Source organism: Heloderma suspectum, chromosome 1 (assembly GCF_057233095.1).
Source record: "Heloderma suspectum isolate Gila_16-S chromosome 1, 16-S_ref, whole genome shotgun sequence".
In the NCBI taxonomy this organism is placed as follows: domain Eukaryota; kingdom Metazoa; phylum Chordata; class Lepidosauria; order Squamata; family Helodermatidae; genus Heloderma; species Heloderma suspectum.
Window position 1 is genome coordinate 146,610,864 of NC_139458.1, and position 23,662 is coordinate 146,634,525.

General features: G+C 42.7%; 1 protein-coding gene across 3 annotated transcripts in view; it reads right to left on the reverse strand.

Annotated features, from left to right (window-relative positions):
- XRCC5 (X-ray repair cross complementing 5) overlaps positions 1–23,662 on the reverse strand; it is a 59,368-nt gene that overhangs the window by 12,234 nt on the left and 23,472 nt on the right. For 2 of the 3 annotated variants that reach the window (XM_084806527.1, XM_084806518.1), the window contains exons 11-16: positions 22,812–22,949; positions 21,876–21,966; positions 19,705–19,838; positions 18,123–18,319; positions 15,993–16,086; positions 12,259–12,328 (exon numbers count right to left, since the gene is read on the reverse strand). In XM_084806527.1, the coding sequence (XP_084662653.1) occupies positions 12,259–12,328; positions 15,993–16,086; positions 18,123–18,319; positions 19,705–19,838; positions 21,876–21,966; positions 22,812–22,949 (724 nt within the window). Of the gene's footprint in view, positions 1–866; positions 4,191–12,258; positions 12,329–15,992; positions 16,087–18,122; positions 18,320–19,704; positions 19,839–21,875; positions 21,967–22,811; positions 22,950–23,662 lie in introns of those variants that run through there. The other variant, XM_084806537.1, reaches the window with a different exon arrangement.

The following is a 23,662-nucleotide window of genomic DNA, read 5'->3' on the forward strand; positions in this document are numbered from 1 at the left end:
AAGGCAGTGGGACGACAAACCTTTCCAAGTCCTTAAATGGGGGGGGGGGGACTGTGGCCCTTGAGAAGTGGCTGAACTACAATTTCCACCATCCCTGGCACTGGCCATGTTGGCTGGGGCTGAAGGGAGATGGACTCCGACATCATCTGGAAGGCCACAGGTTCCCCACCCCACCTGAAATAGTGTTCTGCTTGGCTTACTAAGGGCTGTCCTAATTTAAGGCATGCTTTAGCACAGCGGTAGGGAATGTGTGTCCCTCCAGATGTTGTTGGACTGTGACTTTCAACAGCTCTAGCCAGCAAAACCAATGGTGAGGGATGATGGGAGTTGCAGTCCAACAACATCTGGGGTCATCCCATGAAGCTGATTGATGGGACATTCAGGACAAATAAAGAGAAGTAGTTCTTCACACCGTGCATAGTTAAACTATAGAATTACTAGCACAAGATGCAGCGATGGCCACCAATTTGGATGGCTTTAAAAGGGGGTTGGTCAAATTCATGGAGGACAAGACTATCAATGGCTACTAGTCCTGATGGCTATATGCTACCCCAGTATCAGAAGCAGTATGCCTATACACTAGCTGCTAGAAAACTTGGGAGGGAAGGTGCTGTTGCACTCATGTGCTTCTTGGGAGTTTCCCACAGACAGCTGGCTGGCCACTGTGTGAATACTATGCTAGACTAGATGGACCCTTAGTCTGATCCAGTAGGGCTCTCCTTATGTTCTTATGTAAGTTGCCTACCCATGTTTCAGCAAAAGTTAAGAGTTTATATCCTTTACTATATCGCTGAAAGAAATATAAGTTATCCATGGCAGCCTGAGCCATCTAAGACTCATAGCAATAACTCACCAATACACTTTAAAACGAGTCACTGTTTTAATAACAACTTGCATTAATGGATAATAAGAAATATCATCACTCGAAATAGTCATTACAACTTATTAATCTCTGAAGACATGAGGTAACTCAATGCCTTGCTGCATCTTGGAATGTAAATTACTTTGAAAACATGCTTTCAAGGCACATTAGCTGACAAAAATGATAGTAATAATAAACTGAATATACACTGAGTTAATTAAACGTGCTCTTGTATGAATATATGGGTGTATATAATTGCCCCGCGATCCAGAGAAACCAATCCATGAGCAGAAATGGGTTTCTGCACATGGATAGAATCCACCACCAGCATTAACAGGTGCTGCAAGGTCAGTGGGATATGCATACAACACCCAGGTAAGGGCTGCAAACACTCAAAACATACTTGGTTCTATCAGTTTTGAAACAGTTCTTATTAATATAACGTTCATGTTGTAATATTTCAAAATCATTAGAAGAAGTTTGTTGGAACAGAGTACACTGAAATCTCTTGACCTAGGACATCGCTGTAGACACTGTTTGATGAAACGGGGGGTTGTGTATGTATGTCAGACACAGGGGTATCTTGAACCTGCATCCTCTGCAGCTGCTTTAAAGTTTGAGACAGCAAAATGTGTAGGTCTTCACTAACAAATTATGTAATTCTCCCTCATAAGTCTTCCTGGGCAGCTGTGCTCATGACTCCCGATTCAAGGCGACACTCCCACAACTAAGTTTCTAGAACAGATCCAGGTATTTGCCTGAGCAACAGAGTCTCCCTGGCCACGAAGCCTCCAGATGATCCAGACCTCTTCCCACCAAATAAACATGAACACATTTGGTTTTTATGGTGGTTTTTCAATATCCTTGTCAAATAGACAAGATATGCCCAAAAATGAGGATTGAAAAAAAAACGAGAGGATACCCTGGCATATATAAAAGCTGCAGCTACAGTACTACTAAAGGATACATTATGATTATTTGATCCGTAATTAATAAAACAAGCTCAGTAACTGGAAAGTGTTCACAATTCCACAGGAATCTATAAAGTTACCACAGCAATTTTCCATTTAGGACTGTCATGACTACAAGATCTGCCTTTCCATTTCCTCAAATAATACGACAGAACTTCAGAATATTTTTAACACAAAACAAAGTATGTTATGTCCCAAAACAACACGTCTCCCATTTTGCATATGATAACAGAAATGTTTTCCAAGATAAAAATGCTCATGAAAACCCAGTGGTATACAACAGTGCTTTCAACTTTCTAACATCAAGGTTAACAGAAACTAGTCTGCCAGGGAACACCTGTGCATCGCAGACAGCTGAGAAATGCTCTAGGGTGCACCCTCTTTTATCTGGGCCTGTTGGGCCTCAGTTACCCTGCAGGAATTCATAGGTGTCAGGGTTCCCCTTATGATCTGGACCCCCTGAGCAACTCCTTAAGAATTTCTTGCCTTCTTAAGAGTCCCACCTTCCTTCTTTTAAACTTCCCCTTCCCAATAATGTAGGGTTTAGACTGTAGACGTGAGGTGATTGACACTCCAGTCACTTGGAATTAAACCCAGCAGTTTACCGGTAAATTAAAACAAGCAAACCACAACTAAACGTATTTACAGAATAGAGCTGAGTGATTGATACAAAAGGCATTAAGAGAAAATAAAGGTTGCAAAAACACAAGGCCCTCTACCCTCGCTGCAGTTAGACTTCTCCAGGCTGCTTCTTCCTGTTCTCTCTTCGGGGTCTGGTCTTCCCCTCTCTCTGGTCTGCCTCTTGCTCTTTTTATATCCCCTCCTTCCCCAAAACCAAAAGTACTGCTTCAAACCTGGAGAAGTGAAATCTAACTTAGGAAAATGAAACTTAACCAGGGAAATGAAAGTACTTCTCTCAGGGATACCCCCCTCCCAACAAAAAAACCCCTCAGGCCTCTAGGCCTGACTTTTTTCTTTTTCTTGCCTCTGTAGGCCTCAAACCTTCACAATAGGATACTTAGAATGCATCCAACATGCCCCTATGATGCATGTTGCAAGGGTGGACGGGCATTGGTGGTTAAGCTGCCCACCAATACTGCCTGGAAAGGTTGTCCATCAATACTGATGTCTTAGAGGGCAAAAAACCTGATATGTATCTGAGAGGCCGTAGAGTTCCTTGGGATACCGTTTGAAAATGACTAGTTTGGTGTACATATGTATTCACTGGACTTTCATTCAGGAACCATATAGCTTATTGACCTGGTAGTATGTAGGGCCATAGCTGGCACGATAAACCGTAGTAGTAGCAGCCCCAGCAGCAGTGATGGATTGGCCCAACAAGGAACTGGACTACAATGCATAAATTGCCGATTCCTTTACAGAACAATCAGATTTTTTGCTTTACATATTTTATACACAGCCAGCCAACTAAATGAAAACTTAACAGTTTCAGCTTCACAAGTCAATACTTCCCCCTCCCTGCTGCCCCCCCACAGCTAATGATTCTCTCATAAAATATTCTATTGCCTCAATAAAAATTAAGCCCTGCTGTTCCCCCACCATCCCTATTTCAAGAGTGCTGCCTCTTCACTGATGTGTTAAATTAAAACCCCAGGCACCGAGAGAGTGTAGTAGAAGTCTAAAAGAAAGGAACTCCCAAGTTTCGAATAATTCTCAGGCGCATTCAAACATATTAACCTTTCTCCCATTAAAACAGCCACCACCACCTTCTTTCTATCTGAACAGACCTTAGCCCCCTTCTGCGTAGTGATGGCAATTTTTTTTTGTAATCAGTCCCAGGGGACTAAAACCTGCTTGAATAATTCCATGAAGGAGCATAATTCAATACTTGAAATAAACAACCGGGGTAAGAGAGAGCATCTACAGCATTTGAATATGCTCAGAGATACTTTAACCCTAAAGAAATCCCCACCCCACTTGCAGATTTCAGTTGCAGATTTCAACAGAGTGGGAAGGATGTGATGTCTGGGGATCTTTCTAACACCACCTCAAAATGCTCACCTGGATGTGAGCAGAGCCTATATGTTAATTTGGCCTGAGGTTTACAATCCTGAATTGGGGTCACTGAAACCGTTGTCAAAAAGGTCCTCTGCTCAAGGAAATGAACCTGTTGGCTAACAGGGTCTCCGATGTCAGATGCATGAACTACCAAATGTCCAAATCTGATTTGTCAGCACTGTCAAATCGCTCACCCATATGAAGAAAAAAATGATGCAGAATAGTCTTGGCAGGACTCCAACTTGAGAAAAAGACTTGGGAGACACTGACATCCTCAGAGCTGAAGAACTATTGATGGGAATTTTGTTGCTTCAACGAAGTCTCACGGGGGTTTTGCTCTGAAAAGCCAGTCAGTAAAAAAACGGTAATGCTACAGGCAGGGTTTTGTGTATTTCACGTATCTATAGGCTAACATGCAGACACAGAGCATTCTATTTAGTATAGAATTCCCCTACCCCGTCCCCAGGTATCTCAGCTTTCATTCAGAAAAAAGGTTCTATCAAGTTTCTAGCCCTCATAGTTAAGGAGAAAAGCTGTAAAATGCATGAGCCCTGTCTGAATCCTTTTTAGCGGAAGGCCCAGTGGATGGATTTTCTTTATCCTCAGGTTCAGAGTCTTCACCAGATTGGGTGAAGGAATACTTCCCGAAGGATCAGGAAGGAATTTTCCTCAAGACCAGTAGTTTTGAAGCTCCATTCCAAGGAACACTGGATTCCTTGGAAGAGGTTCCTCAAATAAGATGAATAATGGTGAGCCAACTGGCCAAAAGGCAGCTTGTTTCCTATTACCAACATTCCCTTGTAGGGATGTGTTTGATACATTCTTGGACATATCCTCTATGTGCATAAGGCCAAAACAGGCAAACAGGTGCCCCACACAAATGTGCAGTGCCCCTACAATGCAGCCCACAATCCTTTGCAATGCGTAGGGATTCTTGGCAACCATACGGGTGTATCTCAACAAACAGATCAGTGGAGAAAGGATTCTTACAGGTGCGAATTTCGGACCCCGCTGCTAAAGATGAAATTTGCTCAAGTGCTTTGCCTCACTCAACAGCAGCATAGGCCCTGCCTCACTTGCTCTAGGCATTTGGAGCTACCTGCTCTAAGGGCACCTGTCTCAGATGAAACTGCCTGTGGACTGCACCAGTTGATCAGCCTCAAGGAAGTGGAGCTGGTAGGTTCACAAGTGTGAAAAGGATCGGTGTGGTCCCTTTCCATGAAGAAATCAGAAACGGGCTGAGAAGGGCTTCCAACGGTCATGGCTGGTAACTTGCATGCCTTTACCAAATGTCCTCTTGCCACCCACTGGCACATTCTCCGCTCTTCCTGACCATCACATTTTAATCTTCATGCCAAAACTAACACCAAGGATCAGAAGCGAGGAGGGAAGAAGCACTGTGGACTGATGACAAAGAAGGGGGAGGCAGGCTCCAGTGCTCGAAGAAACTAAATTTATTGTGCTCTACACATTTTGGAATATCTCCTTTAATACAGAAATGTTTTTTGAACTTTTGCAATATGGAATAGGGTATTATTCTTAATAGGACAGGAAGGCCTGGCGTGCTATGGTCCATGGGGTCACGAAGAGTCGGGCACGACTTAACGACTGAACAACAACATTATTCTTAATGTAAATGTTTTATTTGATTTATAGCTCCTGAAGAAGGAGATATTCCAAAACACGTAGAGCACAATAAATTTTGTTTCTTTGAGCACAGGAGCCTTCCTCCACCTGCAGACGGGATTCAAGATTTTGATTCCAGCCAAACTAATCTATCACTTCTTCACACAGCACATAAACTATAGCATTCACTATCACAGGATGTAGTGATGGCCACCAATTTGGATGGCTTTAAAAGAGGGTTGGACAAATTCATGGAGGAGAAGACTCTCAGTGGCTACTAGTCCTGATGGCTATGTGCTACCTCCAGTACCAGAGGCAGAGGCAGAGCAACACCATTTGCTGGGGAACTTGGGCAGGAGGGTGCTGTTGCACTTGCATCCTGCTTGTGGCTTCCTGTCAACAGGTGGGTGGCCACTGTGTGAACAGAATGCTGGATAGATGGACCCTTGGTCTGATCCAGCATGGCTCTTCTTATGTTCTGTTCTTATCACATTTGCATGCTTTGATAAAAGCATTAGCAACTCTTACTGGACCTGTATTACTTACAAATGCTAAAACATTATGCACATTATGAACATGAAGACCTTCATAAGAGCAATAAAAAAGTGAGCCTTTTCTGCGGTGGCCCCCAAATTGTAGAATGCCCTCCGTAGAGAGGTCCACCTGGCACCTACTTTGTTGACTTTCTGGCACTAGGAGCAGGGCCAAAGTATCAATAATATCAGCATATTGTAGCTTAACATCCTTACTGCCAGTAACCAAGCCCTAGGAGAGGCATTTCAACATTTTAGAATGGGGAAAAAAACCGCGCAAAAGCCAGGAAGCCACCAAATGATCACTGGGTGGGGGAAAGAGGCTGGGGCTGGGGGAGGGGGCATGGCCAGCAGGGGAACTCCAGAGGGTCAAATTGGGATCCCAGGAAGGCTGGATTGGCCACTGGGCCTGAGGTTCCCCACCCCTGCTCTAAGTGCTCCAGGTGAATAGCATTGCACTAAGAACTTGCATTTGAAAACTTGGCTCTACATATTGCGCGGAATAAGGCGGCAGAATCTCCCAAAGTTCTTGGGCTGCTTCAGACTTCTGCATGTAGTAAATCAGTACACCAGGGAGAGGGCTAGTTCTGCCTGATATGCTAGTTTCAATATGCAGAGAGTGGGTTTTTCTTAAATGTGAGGATACATTAAAAATGCCATTTTCCACCTGCAGTCTCTAACGGTGCAGCCGGAGAATTCTGCCAGCTCATTTACATCCCGTGGCTAACAGCTATCTGCTGCTTCTGAATGGTGACAGCACTAGTTCAGAATTACATGATTTGGTATACAAACGTGTCCATTCAAGGACCATTTCCACAAGAATTTCTTCTCCAGCTCAAGTGTGAACTGGATTCTACCATGTGCAGTCTGCATTCAGGAGAACAGGTGCCAAAGCCAGCTGTTCTGCTGATGCATGCATGGTTCTTTCCCTAACCTAACCCCTTACTCTCAATGAAACTTGGTTTGATTGTTATGTGACCAGACCAACGGATCAAGCGGCCTTTTGTTTGATGAGTATCTTCTCTATTTGGGTCAATCAATTCTCTCAACTGTGCATGGAAAATGTTTTACGTGGTGGTTGTTCCCCATCTTGATCAAAATCCCTCCCTTTTCCTTGGTGTGCTTGTTTTGGGCGGGGAGGGGAACAGTTGTATTGCCATGGTGGTGCTGTGGTAAGGGTGGAGGGCATGTGAAACCACACTATCATTCCCTGCCACCAACACAACATGCATGTGTATGGCATCACCCATTTGCCAACGCTGCAAGCTGGGAGAAAACTCTCAAAAGAAGAATATGTTTCTCCCTCCCCACCCTCCAAAAATAAATTAGCTGAGAAAGCTCATAAATACAAATTCAAAATTGAGCCACGGTGAGTTCATCCATCAATACTACTTAGTATTTATGAGGACTTTCCCCACTAAAGGCTCAATTCACTTCACATACATTTTCTCCCCTAAGGTTGCCAACATAACCCATCACATCAATTTGTTTGTAATCTTAATTCCCAAAGCTTGGCCATTTTCTCTGCAGCAGTTTTCTGTGTCATTGTAGGTGTTCCACACTTCCTGGCCTATTCCCACCTCATTCTGATCTCCTTGCCCCGTTTTCACAGCTTTTAAGGTTAATGAAAATGTTTCAGACTCAAAGGATGTACTGCATTTCTCAAACAGGCAACCTCTTGAAAACAACCATCCTCTCATATGCCACCACGGTGGTATATCCTTTTCTGCTTGGCAGAGAGACAGCCTGGATGCTAGAACATCATCAAGCCACAGCAGCTGAAGTGTCAGGTGCTGGATTTATCTCTGAGAGGATATACAAGATCTATATGAACCAGTCAGGAATTTCAGCCCTGGTTTAACTGATCTCTCTTCAGCTGTCACAATTCATATGATTTATATAAACTGCATTTAAATGAAGGATCAATCAGTACTTTCTTTGCTGCAATACACACAGGAATCAAAAGTGTCACACCACAATGTAAAGAACAGCATATGTTCACATTGTAGTGAGATCCTGTATTCGTTAATAACATTACTTAGGCTGCAATCCTATACACCAGGGATGGGGAACATACAGCCCATGGATCAGACGCAGCCCTCAGAAGATTCCCATCTAGACCCCAAGGCCTCTCCTCCTTGGCCCTGATGGGCTTCTGTGCTGGCTGAAGAGGGAGGAGCATCTCTTGCTCTCCAGCCAGCACAGTAAAGCGGCAAACTGCATGTGCTGGGGGCCCCTGAAAGGATCAAGGACCTGTTATGGGGGGGGGCTTTCATTTTGCCCCCCTCCTCCAAATCCAGATAAGGGGGGCTGTACCTGCAATTTGCATTGCCCAAAAAAGATCCATTGAAATGAATGGATTTTTGTTTGTTATGACAGTACAAATTGGAGATGAGGGTGGAATCAGGACCACAGTTGGGAGCAAAAGTTTAAAGTCCCTCAACCCTCCATATCAGAGTACCAAATACTCTGCTCCAGAGGGAAAAGGTTCTCCATCCCTGTCATACAAACTTACTTGGGAGTACGTCTCCTTGACGTGAAGGAAGCGATAGGATCGCACTGCAAGTGTAGTATATTCTAACGTGTTTGTTGAGGTCATGGCTTTGATGTTTTTCCAGCCTCTTTTACATTGCTGCTTGCATGCTTCAAGTTCAGTTACCGTCTGATCCTTATGCTTTCTTTTTGCATCATAAATACACCAATGTGGGGCATCATCAACAAAAGCATTCTGCAGACATGACCCTCCCATCTTCTTCCCTGCAAACATCAGCTCAAGCAGCCATGCCCTGGAAAATCCCCAGCAAACTTGGGAGCCAGGAACCACACAACCTGCTGGCCATGCAGGAGAGCACTGTCCTGTTCCTAGCAGGGAGGCTTTGCAGCTCCTCTGGGCATCTGCAACTCCTGCTAGTCAAACTGGGCCAGCAGCGGTTGCATGGTCTGTGGGTTACGTGCTACATGGCTTTCAAACATGCATGGGGTCGGTCAGGGCTTGGATGCTGAAACTACCACACACAGGGGGGAAAGGATGGGTGCCATGTTTGAGGATCACACCGTTTGGCTTGCTTGCAATTCTGTACACACTTACATGAGAGCACATTTCACTGAAAGTTAATGAAAGGTATTCCTTAAGTAAGTGCATGGAAAATTTCAGTGTAAAGGCACAATTTACTTCCACTCCCCTCCCTTTTTACATAGAACCTTCAAAATAATTATGTGTGGAATTACAGAGTGCTCATTTTCTGCAGAGTGGTTTGTTTTCTCCCTGTTGTGATTTCATGGTTTAAATTCTTTCCCAGATTAAGTAGGAAAACATAAATAGGAGGGGAACTAGAATGAACAGTTGCACCACAAACTACAAATAAAGAAGAAAAAAAAACACTTTAGGAAGTTAAAATAATTTCTTTAGTCACTTTTATCTGAAGTTATTTCTAAACTTTTCAGATAACACCCTTGTAAGCAGATTAGGAACGCATAAAAATGTCACCAATATATTTTACCTAATGAGTATGTAGGCCATACTCCACACAATCTACCCTGTAATTATAAACCACTCCACAGACAAAAGGAAATTGGTGTTAAATGTCCAAGCCATTCAAGCATAGACAGCAGAGACTTTAGAGACAGCTACTGAGCAATTTTCCATTTACTGAGCTTATTTTAATAATGTGCATTAACAACACCCTTGTCTTGCTGAACTAATGATCCTAATGCACTATTTATTTTATTAGCTAAGATTTTTGTTTTGAGGTATGTACATTCCATTTATGTCTACAACATTCCACCGAGTTTGCCATTAAAAAACCCCCCTCAAATCAGCTATTATTTTTTAATGAGTGGAATGTCTGATGTTTGATTCAATAAAACAGCAGATGATAAAGGTAGCCCACTTAGGTACTCTTGATAATCAGATAAAAAGACAAACATAATTATGAATGGAGGCCGAGACAGGACTATCACAGTTGTACACAACACACACATGAACCTGAGCAATCATAATTAAACTAATCTCAATAAGATTTTAAAAAACTGAATAAAATGCCACATGCTCCTATCAAGTCCTATTCAATTTTTTTAAATGTAGGGTTGTATCCAATGTTAGTCCTACTTAGAGTAGGCACATGAATGGGGCTTAATTTAGACTAATGTTGGATACAGTCCAATATATTTTATTTAATGCTGCAAAACAACAGAGTATTTCATTATACTAGCTGTCTGCAACCTAATGCTCTGCAGATGTATGGGACTACAACTCCCAGCATTCCTAACCATTGGCCGTACTGGCTGGGGCTGATGGGAGTTGGTCCAAAACATCTGGATGGCACCAGGTTGAGGAAGGCTGTATTATAGCCTCAAGTGAAGCATCTTTCTCTGCTATGGGCTCCTAAATATCTCTGAGTGTTGACAGTGCCTGAGTCATGCTCAGTACCAATCTGAGATGGGGCTTGTTTGGAAGATGCTTCTCCCACATCCCAGCACCATATGATGAAATCTGGAGCAGGTCTCAGGCTGGTGTGCTTCCTTCCCATCCCATATCTGGCCCCTTCACTATATGCACAAAGCAGCCTGCACATCAGGAAATTATCTGAAGAGCTCATGCCATGAACCGTCCCTCCCTGTCCTGTGGTTTTGTGCTTCTTCTTGGGCAGAGATCACCATCAGGCTATGTTGCATCAACCAAGTGCCAATAGAGTTCGATGAATGAGACTCTCTCTCCCTCCTGTTCAGTGAAGGGGGCACCTAAATGGTAAGTACAGTGACCAGCTTAGAGAACAATCCTATGGTCCCTGGGTGTCCCAGGGACCATAGGATGGCTCAGAAAATGCCTCCTGAGGACAGAGACAGTGCTCTGACCTTAGAAGAGGGAGTCAGAGATCCAACCCTGGCCCCCTCACAGTTGGTGTGGAGAGAACTGCACCAGCTGCCTCTCTGAGGTCGGAAAATCAACCTTGGAGAGGGGGAAAAGGGAGCATTCCAGTGAGTGGGGAGGGAAGGAGACCAGAGAGGCCAGGATATAATTTATCCTGAGACTTCTCCAGCCTCCTCACCCACCCACCCACCCAAAGCCCATCTAGCAAAAATAAAGGAGACTGGAGGACAGAGAGGCAAAGATCACCTCTGCCGCTCCTCCCAGCCTGCTTGCTACGGCCTGGGAGGGTGTAAGAATCTTGGAAGCCTCCATATTCAGGGGCTTCTGAGCAGCAAGGGCGCACTGAGGTTTGCGCACTTAGTAGAAAAATGTCCATGAGCGGAACCACCTCGGCTGGAAGAGTTTCTCACTGTGATATGCCATGCCTGAAACTGGATAGTATTTATACATTGTTTTTTTGCCCACCAGGGCCCTCAAAGTTACATAAAATCTTCCAGATGTAAGATACAGATTTTTATATATAATGCACTGTAGTATACTGTATATAAAAGGGTACTATAGTACAGCAGTTCTATACATCTGTAATAGAGAAAATACACATCATATAAATAAATGGAAGATAAAAGTATGCCCAATAAATAAGAAGTTTAAAGTCATAATCCTAAACAAATCTGCTAGTGAGTAAATCCCACTGAAAATGGAGCTGATTTCTGAGTAAACATATTTAGGATTATGCTACAAGTAAAATGAGTTTTACTGTATTTAAGATAGGGGTGAGCAACTTGCGGCTTTCCAGATGTTTTGGCTTACAACTCCCATCAACCCTAGCCAGTACAGCCAATAGTGAGGGATCATGGAAACTGTAGGCCAAAACATCTGGGGGGCCACAAGTTGCCCTCCCCTGATTTAAGAGTTACACACCCTTCTCTAGTTTTCAGCCATGATCTCTAAATGTGTTTCCTCCAAAACATAAGAACAACAGTAGGGAAATGACCCCAAGAAGAGATAAGAGCATTACATGAGCAGTGGCATCATACCAATATGCCTCAGTCTGTAGCTAGAAAGAGTATTTCTCCATAAGCTTGCAGGATAATTATTTAACACAAGCTATACTGTCTTGTTTGGAGCCTGCCAAGTACATAAGATTAGCTGCCTACTGAAAAATGAGTTGGTGGTTTCTGAGCTCAGGACAGCTGCATCCCAAAGAGACTGTCAAATGAAATTTAAAAACAATAAATCAGGGGTGGGCAAAATTTGACCCTGCGCTACACCATTTTCTCCATAAAAAAAATCTCCCTCGCCCCCCGAATTCAGGGGGCAGTGTGGTTACCCACTCCTACAATCAATCAATCAGTCAATCAATGAAGTTCCATTTACCTTCCTTGAAGTCAGCATTCTTTTGCCTCACCAGCACTCTGAAGTTTTCTGCTGGATTAACACTCCCAACCTATAAAATAAACCAGCAAGGGTTACATCCTCAACCCCTGCACTTCCTTCTTCCCCATGTTATTTTAAACCAAAGATAAAACCTGTTTTCTTCCCCCCTGTACAGAATCACATCTGTCTGTGGATATGTATTAACCTGAAACACCCTGAAAAACTGGATATGACAGAAGCAGATCTACAAGATGAAGTGCCCTCACATGCTGTGGTCCTCTGCTTCAAAGGTGTGGGTCAGGATAGCAGGAACTCGCATGGCTTTCCCAGTACAGTTTAAGAACCTCTCCACAGCACAGACTGCTTATTCATTCTGGCATATGCATAACTGGAAGTCAAATATCTTAACCAAAAAGGGATCAGACTAGCTGGCATGGCCCTCCAATGTGTCATTTGTAAGAAAAAGCAAATATTCAGCTGACTTTCCTGGCCCACTCAGGAATTCCAAAGCATAAGCGATGACAGGTCAGGCAAGAGCAGAGACCAAGCCCTACATAGTTTCTACAGAAACTAAAAGAAGGTAAAAGAAAATCATATGTTTCACTGTACAAACAGATAAAACAATAAAAAATATAACATCCCGCTTTCCTCCCCTAAACCCCTGATATATCTATTTGTAAAGAGAATTGCAAAGAAGAAGTTCTGCCATTTAATCCAAAGCATCAGATAAACTTTAAAAAGAGAGGAAGAAAGAAACTGAGGTAAATGCAGGCTGCAGATTTTGAAATTCCATAGCTTTTGGTTGTAATAACTCAAGACTTCATTATATTAAAATGAGACCATCTCTTAGCCATTGTGTCCACTTCTGAGGTTTAAGTTGCTCATAAGTTTAAAGGAAGCTGCCAGCACAACAGGCCTAGAGAGGTGTAGATGAGGGACAATACAGTACTGTTATGGTAGTCGATTGCTAGAGTGATAGAGTGATATTTGAGGAGTGTGAATGGAGAATGGACACAAGAGGAATAAAAACAAAGAAGACATTTACATATTTTCATAGAACAGAATAACAGAATAGTAGGGCTGGAAGGGGCCTATAAAACCATCGAGTCCAACCCCCTGCTCAGTGCAGGAGGGCTTTTTTTTAATGGACACCCATTTTTATGGCTGTCCATTTGTTAAAAGTAATAATGAGTTTCAAACACAAATATAGATCGCTTAAAATATCCCTATATGGAAAAACAAGAAAGAGTCTTATGGAAACAGTCTTTCGTGGACACTGTCAGCTTCATTAAATGCATGAAGTGGAGAGCATTTATTTGTAAGAAAGACTAAAAACTGTGGATTACCACCTATGATAATCTCATAACACTCTGCCTCCATATCATGAATATACACAGCAAAACAGACGTCTGATTGTCATATAATAAATAACCATCTACATCAATTTCACACTTTTCCTATACAGCAAGTTCTTTCCATTTAAGAAACGTACAGCTGAAGTGGCCCCAAACTGCCAACATCCATCAGAGGGAACCACTTAATGTTATTCATAAATCTAACATTTAAAAAAAAAATTGAAGAGAGAAATGTGCCTTCATATTTGGAGTGGTGCCATAGCTCAGTAACAGAGTACATACTTTGCATGCAGAAGAACCTAGGCATCTCCAGCCAAAATGAACAGGTGATGAGACTCTTGAGAGCCACTCCCAGTCAGAGTTAACAATATTGGCTTAAATGAACCAATAACCAGGGGCAGCTGGTGATTCCAGTTCTGGAAGGGCTGTGGTTCTATTCTGAGTTTTAGTCACAACCAGCCAAAGCTCTATAGGTGCTATCCAAGGTGCTGAACCTGTTTTGGGAATAAGTTTCAGCACCTTGGAGAGCACCTTTAGAGCTTTGGCTGGTGGTAACTATGGGCACCTCTATGTTAAAGAAACAACCCACAGTCCTACCGCTGTGGAGCCTTTCCACATTTGACCACGTGATTGCTGAGAGGGGAAGTTTTTAATTTTCTATGTTCCATAGATCTAAATGAAACAGACCCATCTAGTGGCTGTTTAATATCACAACAATGAATGTACACAGTAGGAAAATCCAGGATATATTTAAAAGCCCCATTATCTCTGGATCCTTTTCATAGAATCAAGAGTCCAACCCCCTGCTCAATGCAGGAATCCAAGTCAGAGCATCCCTGACAGATGGCTGCCCAGCCTCATCTTGAATGCCTCCAGTGTGGGAGAGCCCACTACCTCCCTAGGTAATTGGTTCCATTGTCGTATTGCTCTAACAGTCAGGAAGTTTTTCCTGATGTTCAGCCGAAATCTGGCTTCCTGAGCCAATTATTCCGTGTCCTGCATTCTGGGATGATCAAGAAGAGATCCTCTCTGTGACAACCTTTCAAGTACTTGAAGAGTGCTATCATATTAACATGGAATAACTGGGAAATACTGCTGGATGTGCCCTAGAGGTTGACAACATTGTGAAAAGAACTCACAAACTTCCATGAGTGATCCACCATGAGTGCATATAAAAGCCTCGTGTGACGGCACCCTAAAACCCAGAATGGAATCATAGCCCCTCCGGAACTGGGGTCACCAGCCGCCACTGTTCCAGATGTTTTGGACTACAATTTCCTTCAGCCCTAGCCAGCACAGCCAATGGTATGGTCAAGCTATATGTGAGGGTCTCTCCTGGATACGGATAGCTTGGCCACAGTGGAACAGGCACTAGTAACCTCCAGACTGGATTACTGCAATGTGCTCTATGTGGGGCTGCCCTTAAGGCTGCTCCAGAAGCTGGAGCTAGTGCAGAATGCAGGTGCTTGGCTGTTGTCAGGAGCTGCCCCCTTTCAGCATGCACTCCCTTGCTGAGGGAACTGTGCTGTCTGCCTGTTTGCTACCAGGCCAGGTTTAAGGTTTTGGTACTAGTGTACAAAGCCCTTCTTTGGACCAGGACACCTAAGACAGTGCCTTCTCCCTTAACAACCTGCCCAGTCACTGAGGTCATCAGAGGGAATGCTCCTGGTGGTTCCACATGGACCTATGGCCCAATTGGAGTCCACCCAGAGAACAGCCTTCAGTGTGGTAGCCCCCTTCTTGTAGAACTCCCTGCCTCTGGAGGTCACACAGACGCCAACATTGTGCTGTTTCCGGCACCTCCTGAAAACATCTTTATTTCAGGAAGCCTTCCTTGAGTGACCAGCCACGGTTTTATCAGAATACTGTTTCTTTTAAAAACTGTAATTATTAACATGGTGTTTTATTCTTTTATCCTGTTTTGTATCTTTTATTGTTCACAGCTCCAGAATCTATCTAGATCTGAAGCAGTATACAAATGTTGTAAATAAATACATACATAAACACAATCCCAAGCTGCATTAGAAGTAATGCAGCTTTTACAGTCCTGTTAAGTTCATTTTGGAGCTGTGGTGATCACCAAAGCTGCTCCTTCTGAAGACTGCATGTTCTTAGTTCACAAGATACACTGCTCCATGACAAGACCAATGGCATGACGGTTCACCTTACCCAGATAATGCTAACAACTCCACACTCCTGTTTAATCATCATGTTGGATGATTATGTAGGGAAAGGAAACCATCCCTAAAGCCACACAAGTGGTTTCACTGGCCATGCTCTCGTTCTTGATTTTGTCTTACTTCATTAGGGAAGGAGACACTTGGCACAGAAGCCAACCTGCTCTATTCTATAATAGCAACCTTTGCAAGAAGTGCTTACTGTGGTGACGTTGCCTTCAGCAAGGCTTGCAATCCTAAAGCCACCTTCATCGTCTTCTGTCTTTTCCTTTTTAACACTGGGCCCATCTTCATTACTGGAAGTAGACAAGACAAGACTATCAATCCAAAGAAACTATTTTAGCAATAATGAGCAGGGCAATTTATATGAGAAAGACAGTTATTGCAAACACAGTTTCAGAAGTTACGCTTTAGGCATGCAGCTGTCTTTTAAGCGCCCAACGAATTATACAGTTTCAGTCACGACGGAGCAGACTCAGAAAGCAAGGAATCAAATCTGATGTCAGAGTGATGGGATGTCCAGTAGGATTATGATATTGCCTTTCCTGGGTACCTGAAAATCAAGTACCATCATCCCTACAGTTTGCTAATATGGCATTGTGTGTGTGTGTGTGTGAGACACACAGACACAGCGCATTTCCATGGTATTTTGCATTCACAACAGATTCCTTTAAAATGATTAAACTGGCATCAGAGATAATGGAAATTTAATGTTTAAGAAAGAAATCTATTTGCCCTTCTAATGTAATTTGCTAGTTCCTGTGTTCAAACTGATAGCTATTAAGTACTGTATCTGTGTACACAGAAGACCTGTATGTCTCCTAACCCTTAATCAACCCATGTGAGAGCTTGATAAATGTCAATTTGCAGCTGTCAGTACTTACTAGACAAACCCCAAATAAGAATGCAAGGCCTCTCTTACTGGATGACCTTTAACTATCCCCCAAACTGCTTTCAAAAGACAAACTTCTAGTTTTTAAAAAGATATAATTTTAATGACATCATCTAAATCTTCTTCCCACATACAGTATGTTGCAGAATGAAGTCTCCAATAGGTATTAAGACTATGGGTTGTCTCTAGTGTTAGTTCTACTTAGAGTAGACCCACTGAAATGAATGGGACTTAGGTTAGACTCACAGTGGATGCAACCCTGTGGCCTGATTCACACGTTACTGCAGCAGCATAGAAGCTGCTTACTTGTGGTCTGGTCCTATGCATTTCTGGTATAGGACATATAGATTGAAGACTTGTGTGATCAGGGCAGGAAGAAGGGGTGGTTACTTCTCATGCTGCTGTTTCATTCCATTTCATGTGAGAAGAAACCACAATGCTTATCCAGAACACAAAGATCCTCCATCTAGACATGATCAGAGCAGCACAGGACCATACCATACCTTTGGGGTGACTTATGAACCTGTCACCAAATATATTAGACAAAACTAATAAGATATATTTACATATGAAAGAAAATAAAGTGAGTACATTTGTTTAAACTTTTTGAACACCCCTACTCTGAAGACTTTGGATGGGAAAATATGGTTTAAACACAATCTTATAAAAAAGAAACAACATAATTGCTTGGCAAAGGTGAAAACATTCATCCCTGACTCAGCTCTGAGGTAGGTTCAACCAATGCTGCTGAAACATTAGCATTTGGCATCTCTCTAGAGAAATACAGTTCCACAATTGTGGGACAGGTACCCATACCTTCTATGGGCTATTCTGGCCCAAAATTAGAGGTAGGGATGATACACTCAAGAGCATGTTCTTGATCTACCTTAGATATCACAAGGGGCACACAGAAGGTGCCAAACTCTTAGAGACACTGGGCCAAATCATTAAGGCTTTAAAGGCGAATGTTGCACCCTGAATTGTGCTGAAAAGGCTACAAGTAGCAAGGTAAAGCACCACCACCATCAGAAACCGGCTGTAGAATTTTGCGCCAGCTGAGAATTCCACCCGTCCCTTGGCAATATTCAACAAGGCCAACCCTGTGCAATGTCTCAAGCCAGCAGCTCCTTGGGTATGTGGGAGATCCAACACCTGCCTCCCTGCTGTGTGGAGAGAGGTGTATCTGACACAGAGGTTACAAGGGCACAAAAGACAGATGCTACCGTAATACCCAACCACAGATGCTACTGTAATACCCAACCACAGATGTCACATCTTTCTCTCACATGCAAAAAATCACTCCTAGCTGACAAAAGAATCTGAGATTTCAGGGGCAACGATGTGCCTGGGAGCACCCTAGGGAACCAAACCAGGGTGGCCAGAGGTGGTTGAATTATCGACAGCTGAAGAACAATTTTCATGATGCCTGTGCCAACTTACTGGTCTTTGAAGATATGTTGAGCTGTCTTTTGTTCTTTTGTTTTGCCCACATCCTTCAAAGGAAACAGTGTTTTTACTTTTTCAAGGGGAGCCTGGCATTTCTCTGTCACTTCCTGAGGTGTGCCCAACATGTCTGAGAGGTGTTTTTCAATAGGGGGCAGAGGTGCGTCAGGATGGAATGCTTTATGCTGTAAGCACTGGTGGGAGAAGACAAGAGAACAAGTGACTTCGAGTCACTAAACATACATAGTCATATCGAGTCATATAAACATACACTAAACAGTTTCTAACAAGCAAAATGCTTTTCATGAAGGTGGGATGGTATTTGTTGCAGAGAAATTCAAAAGTTCCTTGCCATGAGAGGCAATATTCTGGGATTAGATGAGATTACAAGAGATGGATTGAGGTGAAAGGGTTCAAATATGGCAGGCATAAGAACAGTCAAGCATCCTGGGTGAACATGTGGTAGATTTGTCAAAAGTATGCATAGATTAGAATGTGATGCCAGAATGTTAAGATTCAAAAATACTGCAGTGTCAGGGTAGAAACTGAGCCCAGAGAGCCTCAGAGCAGTTCAGATTCTGCTATCCATGGGAGAGCTATCCGTGGGAGAGGGGCCAGCTCATCCCTCCTACCAGCATTCCAGAGATAGATAGCGACCTGGGTAGTGAGGGAATGCGGGAGGGGGGCTTCTTAGACGCTTGACGCAGATGCAAAGAGCGACGAGTGATGGAGGGCGCGGAAAGGAGGCATAGCGTCCATTTGGTGCGCAAGCAACAGCCGCGTCCCATGGACCCAAGGGAAAGAGGGAGGATCTCTCCCTAGCCCATAAGTTCTGGCTCTTCAAGTGACTCTTTTTCAAACGGGGATCAACTGACTACTTGAAGCTTAGGCTACCCTGCTGTTCCTTGCTTTAGTCGCTGGTGATTAGCAGCGCTCCTAACATGCAATGACAGAATTTTAACTGGGATCTCACTTTTTACCAAATTCTACATTAGTACATAAAACCAAAATATATCCCATGTTAAGCAAAAAGATGGATGATAAACCTCCTTAACTCAAACTTAGGTTTGCCTGCCAAAATACCTAGCTTCTCTACAGCAATTTCTAGGATGCAGTCTAACACTTTCACTATACTGAAATACGGAATTATTTTAGGCTGCCCACACATTTTCCTGGGAGATCGAAATAAATAAATGATGAGGAGCCACATACAGGTTATTCTGCTCTAAACCAGGTGAAATAGACATTTGTGCGGGAAATGTTACATAATTTAAGTGAGCTGCCACAGCATTTGCTTCAAAAACACATGAATACAGCTCTCTGTCCCCAATCCACATAACTAATTTGCAACCCCCCCCCCCCAAAGAACTAGCTGAACTGACTGAAAAAGAACCTTGCTCTATTTCTTATGAGGCAACTGGGGATACAGAATTATTCACTACAATAACCAATAACATGGAACTAGTTTTACCATATTACATTTGCCACACAGTTCTTTCTGCTCGGACTAGCAATCCTGAGAAGAAACATTTGAAGAAATAAGACATGTTTTAAGATAACGGTGTTAAGATCATCATACCTGGTACAATCTCTGGAACTGAGGGTTTGGGAATTTGTTGGTTTTAAATATATCCTCGATCATCCCTTTACTCTCATCTTCATAAACCAAACTCATGGAATCAATCAGAGAGTCAACTGCATACAACTGATCCTCTGGGTTGTCAGATACATACAAAGAAATATTCAATACACATTCAGGAGATGAAGATATTATAGCAATTTTCACTTTTTGGGACGAGGCAATAATTCCGCCGAAGTGCCAATAATTCCCACTGCAGCCCTCACAGTCTCAAACTAGCACAGTGTCCATCACAAGGATAGGCTGCATTTACTTTCTCCCCCATAAATCACTTGCAGCCATTCACTTCTGAGGGAAAATCTGAAGCAGCTGAAATCAGGAACACAGGGAGGTAGGTGCTTTCCTCCACTGCTTCATGCACTGGCAACCCCAACATCAGAGATGGGGACCAGGCTGTGTCTTGAGCTATGTCTTCAGATGCCAAACCACAAGCAGTTCTCATTCTCCTCAACTTGAATTCCAGCGGAGAAAATACATTATCACCCTTGATAGTGCTAAGATGGAATATCACTCTGCTAGCAGGAATACAGTGATCACTCTACCAGTTTGACCTATCGTCTTCTGAACCAGATATACTTCTTAAAACAGTAGGCAACAGGAAGCACCAGATGTTTCAAAGGAAAGCACAGAAACTACAGACAGCATATATGGGCAAATGCTAAATGCTCAGGACAAAATCCCCATTTCGCCTGTAAATTGCCATTCTTCTTGCATGCTTTCCACAAATATTTAGTGTAATCACCCTTCCCAGTTAGCATCACCCTACCTATATGGAGTGCAAATTTGTTAAGAGTGCAAACAGGTTGTTGCTTTTCATGTCTCCGGAAGCCTGTCTCCAGTCTACTGCTCACAACTATCAAGATGCAGTTGCTAAGTACAGCTGACCACTTGCCTTTCAAGTTTTCTACAGCTTGACACATTTTATTCAGAAATATGTTACTAATACTTTTTTTTACTTCAGGGTTTGCATATCACAACCATATTCGGAGCAAGAAACAATGTCTCTTTTCAGAGTTGTTTTTTTTTAATGCTTAGGGCTGACATCTATTCACAGACTGCTATACATAGCGTAGCGTCCCTCTACTTTCAGCCTGGTACACAACCAGGAAGTCTTGAACGATGTAATGTTTTTAAATGTCGGAAACTACAGATTGGCTGGAGGAGAAACAGGAGGGGATCCAACTGCAAAAGAGAAATTGGGACTGAAAGCTAGACTCGTCAATGCACAGAGCTAATAATGAAAAAAAAAAATCCTGGACAAACCTGAACCTCATTTAAAATGATATGAAAGAAGTTTCTACCAGTTCTAAAAGCTTCACATATCTATCAATTATGTGCTAATAGGATGAGGAAAAACAGACAGTCATAGGGAAAAAGCATTTGCATGCAGCCTTCCACAACCTGGTGCCCTCCAAATGTTTTGGACTTCAACTCCCATCAGCTCTAGGCAGCATGGCTAATGGTCAGGAATTGTAGTCCAAAACATCTGGAGGGCACCAGGTTGGGGAAAGCCTATGGAGTATGAATTTTGTAACAAAACAACAGGGAGTCAGTGCAAATGTTGGGAAGGGCCTCTTTCAATGACAGTAAAGGGCTCAGAAGCAGACTGATAGCACATTCTCCTCCCTCCGCTCACTATTTCCTACTCCCACTTTGACTGCGCCTAGGAGATGTTCAAACACATCCCAGAGTTCGAAATGGTAAGCTATCTTTGTTAGCCTTAACCCCAGTTAATGTCTGTGTCAGTGTTTCCTTTAACCACACCTAAAGCTGGAAGAGAGAATTTAGTCCAGGAAGTGGAAAGACTGGGAAATGTTTAAAAAGCAAAAAACAACTCTGTAGAAAGAAAGAAAGAAAGAAAGAAAGAAAGAAAGAAAGAAAGAAGAAAGCAAGCAGGAGCAGGGCAAGAAAGATCTGGTTGTCCCTATAATCATTTTAAAGACTATGATTTCTCCATGTTTAAAGGTTCCATGCATTACATAGAGCACTTAGGCTGAAATCCTATACAGACCTACCTGGGAGTAAGCAGGATTGAACTCATTTGGACTTACTTCAAAGTAGACATGCATAGGATTGCTCTGTTAAGGATGTAAATCAAAGCACATGCTCACCTGTTGGTGTACACTTCTTATTATTTTTCAAGGAGGCAAACATGTATTGCCTCAAATCTTCCATATAAGGCAGTTGTACATATGCCAAACACTAAAACAAAAGGAGGGGGATGTCAGAAAAAAAACTCAGCTGAAATTAAAGTTTATCACGGTATCCAGCTGCAAAACGCATTCTAGAATGGTATATATGTTTATGTTTTAAAATAATATTCAACACAGAAGTAATATATATGGATGGATGTTGCACTTCTTGAAGAGTGACCCACTTAACATTTCCTCATCTTTCTCTCTTCAAATTAAAATATGCTCTGTATAACAGAGCAGTTTTCTACTTTTGGGCACTTATCATTTCCTCACAGTGGCCTGTCAGGTTGCTTCTTACAGCCCTTCCAAACTGTGGCCATCATCAATCAGCTCTTCCCAATTTATACAGACTTGTACTTTATTCACACATCTCCTCCGGCTCATCCCATCTTAAAAAAAGGTCCTTTCCTCTTGGATGTTTATCCTGTCAAAAGAACAAAGGATTTTGTCCACCCCCCACTTTAGTCCCTGCTTAACCAGCCCAATGCTTATTGAGCACCTTCGCCCATATGTACCATTGCTAAAAACGCATGCTGCAGAAATGACACAGCCATCTGCAGACCTGTGTGTACAATCTTGTTGTTGTTTTTTGTGGAAGCCAAATTTCCTTCTGTAAAAAACAGTAACAACCTATAGATGTTTAAAAACTGCTCTGAAAATTGTGCCAGATTTCAGGTGCGAGCACATAACTTCTTCACTGTGAAGTAACAAGGTCTAGAAACCTGCTGTGGAAATACTGAAATAAAATCCTCAATTTTCTAAAATGTTCCTGATGAAATATATGCTACCCGCCCCTGCTGGGAAGAGAGCACTGAATAGGTATTATGAATGATATCATCATAAAAATATTACCTCATATTCATTCTTAATTAATGGAAAGGCTGCTCCAACCTGCGGTTGAGATCTTCTGTCATAGACATAACGCACTATGGCTACCATATCCAACTCATCCAAAGCATGAATCAGGGCGGAAAGAGCGACTGATGCAGCCTGTCAAAGGAGACACACCATTACATATGCAAGCCCACCAACCACAGGATTCATGAAGGATCAAAGAGGTGGGGACACTTCCGTTTTTAATTCAGAGTACTGGCTCAAAGCTTACTTTTTACCTCTTCTAAAGCATAGGAAACAGTGACAGAGCACAACCAGGTCACAACATCAAGAGACATACCAAAGCAGGGCACTGTCTTTAGGTCATGTACTATATAACCCTTCCAAAACAAAATGGGGAGATATAGAAATATGAAGAACAAAAAATATCTGTGATATTTCTTCTCTTAAGTTAGTAATTCTTAACTGTGTTAAAAGCTGGGAGAGATTCCATTTTTAAATGTGAACAAGACAGCAGTCTCTGAAGTCATAAGGTGTACAATACAAGTCAGCCACCCTCCTCTACCATTGCAGAAGCTTGTAAAAAGAAACTATAGAAGAGCTGGCTTGGAATGTTTTATATTTCTAGGGCCACAAATCTGACTTGCAGGTGCTGGAACATCCTGATCTAAACAAAGCTCCGGTACCTTTCAGTTTTTTCTGGCAGGGAGCAGAAGCAGAGACGTCATTCACCTCCTTGATGCTGCTATAATCCAGTTACACTTTACAGTCAGAGCCTTGCATGCTAGAGCCAGGGGTGGGGCAGGGCGACACAAACAACCGGACTGCAATTGCACCACGCTGCTTAATGGTATGAAATCAATGTATGA